This window comes from Carlito syrichta, unplaced genomic scaffold (genome assembly GCF_000164805.1).
Source record: "Carlito syrichta isolate Samal-C Ts95f unplaced genomic scaffold, Tarsius_syrichta-2.0.1 Scaffold288022, whole genome shotgun sequence".
In the NCBI taxonomy this organism is placed as follows: domain Eukaryota; kingdom Metazoa; phylum Chordata; class Mammalia; order Primates; family Tarsiidae; genus Carlito; species Carlito syrichta.
The window spans coordinates 1-5,943 of record NW_007232118.1 but is presented as its reverse complement, the minus strand read 5'-3'; the positions used below and the strand labels follow the sequence as shown (position 1 = coordinate 5,943).

Here is a 5,943-nt window from a genome sequence, read left to right as displayed (position 1 = left end):
TGCGGTGGCTGGGAGCGGCCACTGCACTCCAGTCTGGGCGACAGAGTTAGACTCCAACTCAAAAAAAAAAAGAAAAAAATAATAATAAAATAAAATAAAATGCCAGGTCAGGTGTAGTGCCTCATTCCTATAATCTCAGCACTTTGAGAGGCAGAGGCTGGAGGACTGCTCAAAACCAGGACGAGTTCAAGACCAGCCTGAGCAACAGAAGAAGATTTCAGCTCTATTTTTAAAAATATTTTGATGTGGGCAACGCCCTGGGGTCCCCTCCTGCTCTGGAAGCTTTTCCATCCTCTCAATAAATCCTGCTTTCTAAAAAAAAATTTTTTTTAATGTAATAATAAAATAATAATAATATGGGTAGGCCTTCCTTGGGCATGAGGGGCTCTTGTAATGTTTTTTTCTGGGTGTTGGTTACATGAGGTGTTCACCTTGTGAAACACCTTGAGCCTCGTACATTTAGAACCTGGGCCCTTTTATATATGTATTTCCTACTTCCTAAAAAAGTTTAAAAGATTCCCATTGATTCCCTAAATATAAGACAGTCCCTCCATAAATGCACTACATTATGCAGCTGTCAGAAAAGATTGAGTCAGGTATGGTGGTGGCTCACACATGCAGTTTCAGGTACTCAGGAGGCTGAGGTGGGAGGATTGCTTGAGCCCAGGAGGTTGAGGCTGCAATGAATTGTGGTTATACCACTGCACTCCAGCCTGGTTGACGGAGTTGACTCCTATTCAAAAATAAACAAACAAGCAAACAAATAATAACAATAATAATAAAAGATTGAGGAAGCTTTTGAGGTGTTGATGTAAGCAAAAAAAAAAAAAAAAAAAAGCAATATGTATAAAAATACCTTCTCATTCAACAAATGTTTGTTGAGCATCTACTATGTGTTAGACACTATGGATATACCCTCAAACAAAACAGGCATGCATTCCTGCCTTCAGGAAGCTAGCATTCTGAGGATGAGCTACCATTTTGTAAAAGAAAAAAAACAGACATTAAATAAAGAATCTGTATAAGCTGGGCTTGGTGGCTCAGCCTGTAATCCCGCACTTTGGGAGGCTGAGGTGAGTGGATTGCCTGAGCCTGTGGGTTCGAGACCCGCCTGGGCAGCGAGACCTCATCTCTACAATAAATCAAAAAATCAGTCGGGCATGGTAGCGCGAGCCTGTAATTCCGGCTACTCAGAAGGCTGAGGCGGAAGGATCGCCAGAGTCCAGTGGGTTGAGGCTACAGTGGCCAGGAGTGGCCACTGCACTCCAGTCTGGGTGACAGAGTGAGACTCCAACTCAAAAAAAATAAAATAAAATAAAATAAAGAATCTGTATATAATTGCATGTACTGATTTAAAGTAGAAAATAAAAGATATCACAATGTTACAAGATGTTATATTGATAGACTAAAAGAATAAAATGTGGTTAACACAGTGGCTCAAACCTATAATCCCAGCAATCTGGGAGGCTGAGGCATCAGGATAATTTGAGGTCAGGAGTTTTGAGACCACCCTGGGCAACATTGTAAGACCTCACCTTTACAAAAACCTTATTTAAAAATTAGAGAGAAAAAAAGAATAAATTAGGGACCTGGGTCATAGAGCAAGAGGGGTTCTTTCATGACAAAGCTATAACATCTTTTGTATTTTGAAGCATGTGACTATATTACTTCTTTCAAAACAAAAGTTGGAATCAATATTCTTCCCCAATATATAAATATAAATTTAAAATATTTAAAATAAGATGCTAAGACCCCACTGCAAGCTGAACTGCATTCTAGTGAAAGGGGCCTGGGAAACTTGCTTTTTTCTTTTTTTTTAAGAAACATGGACTTGCTCTGTCACCCAGGCTAGAGTGCAGTGGTGTCATCATAGCTCACTGCCGTCTCAAACTCTTAGGCTCAAGTGACCCTCCTGCCTCAGCCCCCCAAGTAGCTGAGACTACAGGTGTGTACCACCATGTCCATCTAATTTTTTGATTTATTATAGAGATGAGGTCTCACTAAGCTGCCCAGGCTGGTCTCGAACCCCTGGGCTCAGGCAATTCTCTAGTCTTAGCCTCCCAAATGCTGGGATTACAGGTGTGAGGCATCATGGCCAGCATGGCTAATTAAAAAAATAAAAAACATGGCCGGGCACAGTGGCTCAAGCCTGTAATCCCAGCACTTTGGGAGGCTGAGGTGAGAGGACTGCCTAAGCCCAGGGGTTCGAGATCAGCCGGGACAACTTGGTGAGAAATTGTCTCTATGACAAATCAAAAAATTAGCCAGCATGGTGGTATGCACCTGTACGTAGTTCCAGCTACTTGGAAGGCTGAGATGGAAGGTCAAGGCTGTGGTGACTGTGAGCATGCCACTGCACTCCAGCCTAGGTGACAGAGTGAGACTCCAACTAAAAAAAAAAAATTTTTTTGGTAGAGATGGGGTCTTGCTATGTGGTCTAGGCTTGAATTGAACTCCCAGCCTCAAGCAATCCTCCTACCTTGGCCTGCCTAAGTGCTGGGATTACAGGTGGGAGTCATGGTGCCAGGCCAGAATCTGCTTTCTTTTTTTTCTTTTCTTTTTTTTTGGGTCAGAATCTCACTGTTGCCTAGGCTGGAGTGCAGTGGCATGCTCACAGCCACCGCAACCTCAGCCTGCTAGGCTCAGGTGATCTTTCTGCCTCACCCTTCCAAGTAGCTAAACTACAGGCACATGCCACCATGTCTGGCTAACTTATTTTTTAAATTTATTCTAGAGATGAGGTCTCGCCAAGTTGCCCAGGCTGGTCTCGAATCCGTGGGCTCAGGTAATTCTCTTGCCTCAACCTCCAAAAGTACCGGGATTACAAGCGTGAGCCACTGTGCCTGGACAGAATCTGGTCTTTTTTTTTTTTCTTTTTTTTAGTTGGAGACTCACTCTGTCACCCACACTGGAGTGTAGTGACCGCTCCCGGCCACCGCAGCCTCGACCTGCTGGGCTCCGGCAATCCTTCTGCCTCAGCCTTCCAAATAGCCGGAACTACAAGCTTGCGCTACCAAGCCTGGCTATTTTTTTTATTGATTGTAGAGATGAGGTCTCACCACGTTGCCCAGGTGGGTCTCGAACCCGTGGGCTCAGGCAATCCACTCGCCTCAGCCTCCCAAAGTGCTGGGATTACAGGCTCAGCCACCAAGCCCAGCCCAGAATCTGCTTTCTTTTTTTTTTTTTTTTTGAATTGGAGTCTCACTCTGTCGCCCAGACTGGAGTGCAGTGGCCGCTCCCGGCCACCGCAGCCTTGACCTGCTGGACTCCGGCGATCCTTCCGCCTCAGCTTTCCGAGCAGCCAGAATTACAGGCATGCGCTACCACGCCTGGCTGATTTTTTGATTTATTATAGAGATGAGGTCTCACTGCCCAGGCGGATCTCGAACCTGCAGGCTCAGACAATCCACTTACCTCAGCCTCCCAAAGGCATGGAATTACAGGCTGAGCCACCGAGCCCGGATTATTTTTTGATTTATTGTAGGGATGAGGTCTCACCAAGTAGCCCAGGCGGGTCTCGAACCCGCGGGCTCAGGCAATCCACTCACCTCAGCCTCCCAAAGGTGCGGGATTACAGGCTGAGCCACCGAGCCCGGCCAGAATTTGCTTTCTTAACAAGCACCACTACTTTTCCCGCAGCTTCCCCCCCATCTGGCCAAAGTTCATTGTCTAAATTCTAGAATCCTTCTCTGCACTGCTCTTGCCAAGCGTGGGCTGGGAAGGACGGTGATGCCCATTGCTGGCATCCGCAGTGACCCAGAGCCATTTCTCCATTTCCCCTGGAGCTGCCACCTTCCTCTAGATGGTCTCTGCTGAGGAAGAAGCTCCCTGCCCTTCCCAGTCCTTTCCAGCCCAAGTCTACACCTTGACAAAGAAGGTGGCTTTTCCATCAGCACATGGAAAATCCACATCCTCATATCACCAGCCCCAGAGGACTCTGAGTACATAGAGCTTGCCAGACACAGTGCAAAAACGCTTCCCGTCAGTGAGTGGGGCCTACCCAGCTCTACAGACAAGGATACAGAGTCTCAGAGAAGTCACTGACTCAGCCAGGGTCACACTGCTCCCAAGTGTCAGAGCCTGATTTGAGCCTGGGTCTGTCTGATGTCAACCTCTCAACTCATAACTGGCTGGGCAGGGTGGCTCATGGCTGATTCTAGCACTTTGGCAGGCCAAGGTAGCAGGATTGCTTGAGGCCAGGAGTTTGAGACCAGCCTGGCCAACATAGCGAGACTCCATCTCTACTTTAAATTAATTTTTAAAATCCAAAATAAAGTAAATTCATGACCGACGCTGGGGCAGGCAGGAAGGAAGTATGAGCCACTTACACATCATTCCCCAAAGGAAGTCCCCCTTATCTGATGGGAACTTCATGAGGCAGTCCAGGGCCACAGGTTTTTGGTTCCCGTGAAAACAAACTAAGCAAGACACCTACTGCAAGCAGTCACACCTGGTGGCCCCTCCGGCCTCATAGCAAAAAGTTATTATGCAACCATGTGGCTTGTTTGCTGTCCTGTCTGTGAGGGACACATTTCCCCCAAATATTCCCACGGCTGGCTCAACTTCCAGTCCTCAGCGACCTAAAATAATTCCAGATGTGTCTTCCACTCATCATCACACGGTGTTCTTTTCTTTGCTTCACAACTTAAAACAACCTAAAATTAAACACATGGCCCCTGGCTACTCCCTGCGGTCAAGGGTTTTACCACTTGATGTTCCATGTCTAGTCCCTGCCTGTCCCCACCTCAATGAATACGTGTTAATGCTGGAGCCCAGCACAGTGGCCTGCTGAGGCCACTGGACTGGTGTGTGGGCCTGGCCGGCCCGAAGGAGTTTGCTGAGTCCCATCTGGGCCTCAACTCCATCCTTTGGCCAAATTCAAGGCTGGTTGACACCTATCATTTTCAGCAGAACCCTCCCACCACACACACACACATACCCCGGCCAAGTCTTGCAGAGACTAAAGATCCCTCAAGGTATCGCCCACTGGAGGGGTGGCCTGGTCAGGACCCCAGGCTCAAATTCCCAGACTCCCAGCTCAGAGACAGCCAGTCACACCCAAGGGACGCACAGCACCAGCAGCCGCAGAGTCTGAACTTGAGCCAAAAGTGAGACCTGCCAAGGGGCCCTCCAGGGCCTGGGCTGCTGGAGGGTGGGGGTGTGTGTGGCTGGGAGGAGGCCAGGTCATGCTGCCTCCTTCTTGGTTGGGCAGGGCCAGGAGGGTCCCAGCCTCCCCCATCGGGCTCTCCCTGCAGTTTCCAGAGGCCACAGTCCCTAGGGTGGGGGAAGAAGAGGAGGGAGGGCGACCCGGTTCTAGTCCACTGATTTTTCTTGATTATTTTCGAGCAGTTTCCGGCCCCCTCCCCAGGGCCCTCCTTCAGTCTCAGTTTCCAGGAAGTTCCTGTCACACAAGGGGGAACGACAGGCCCCCGTCGCCCCCAGGGCACTGCCACGTGGGGCTTCGGCTCAGTTGGGTCCTGGGGACCCAATGGGGGAGAGAAGGGAGAAACCGAGACCTGCACCACCCCGTGGGAATCCGGGGGAGGGCCGCACCCCAGGGCGCGGGCGAGGAGGGGCCGCCTCCTGGCCCCACCCCGCGAGTCAGGGGGCGAAGACAGCCCTCGAGGGTTCGGTCCCAGTCTCCGGGACCCCCGAGACGCGAGGCGGGCGCCCCCAGCCCCTCGCGCAGGGCGGGTAAAGTTTCTCAATTGTTTCCTGCTTCCTTCCCGCCCCCTCACCGGAGGCGCCCTTGTTTCCGCCCTCTCCAGGCGGCCGGCCAGCCCCGCCGGACTCCCACGCGGGTATTCGGTCTGTCCAGTCTCGCCTCAGTTTCCCCACATGGCCCAAAGCCCCGGACAGCGGCTCTTCTGAGGGAGGGGGCGGGGGGAGGGGCTTGAGGGCAGGAGGAAGAAGTGGGCAAACGGGTTTGGAGGAGGAGACGGG

At 50.3% G+C, this 5,943-nt stretch overlaps 1 protein-coding gene across 1 annotated transcript in view; it reads right to left on the bottom strand.

Annotated features, from left to right (window-relative positions):
• Positions 1-5,867, bottom strand: part of SLC44A2 (solute carrier family 44 member 2) — a gene marked incomplete at both ends in the record, with an annotated part of 31,440 nt that extends 25,573 nt beyond the window's left edge. Inside the window, one exon of the mRNA XM_008053285.1 lies at positions 5,739-5,867. Coding sequence (XP_008051476.1) covers positions 5,739-5,867 — 129 coding nt within the window. The remainder of the gene's footprint in view (positions 1-5,738) is intronic.
• Positions 5,868-5,943: the final 76 nt, after the last annotated feature.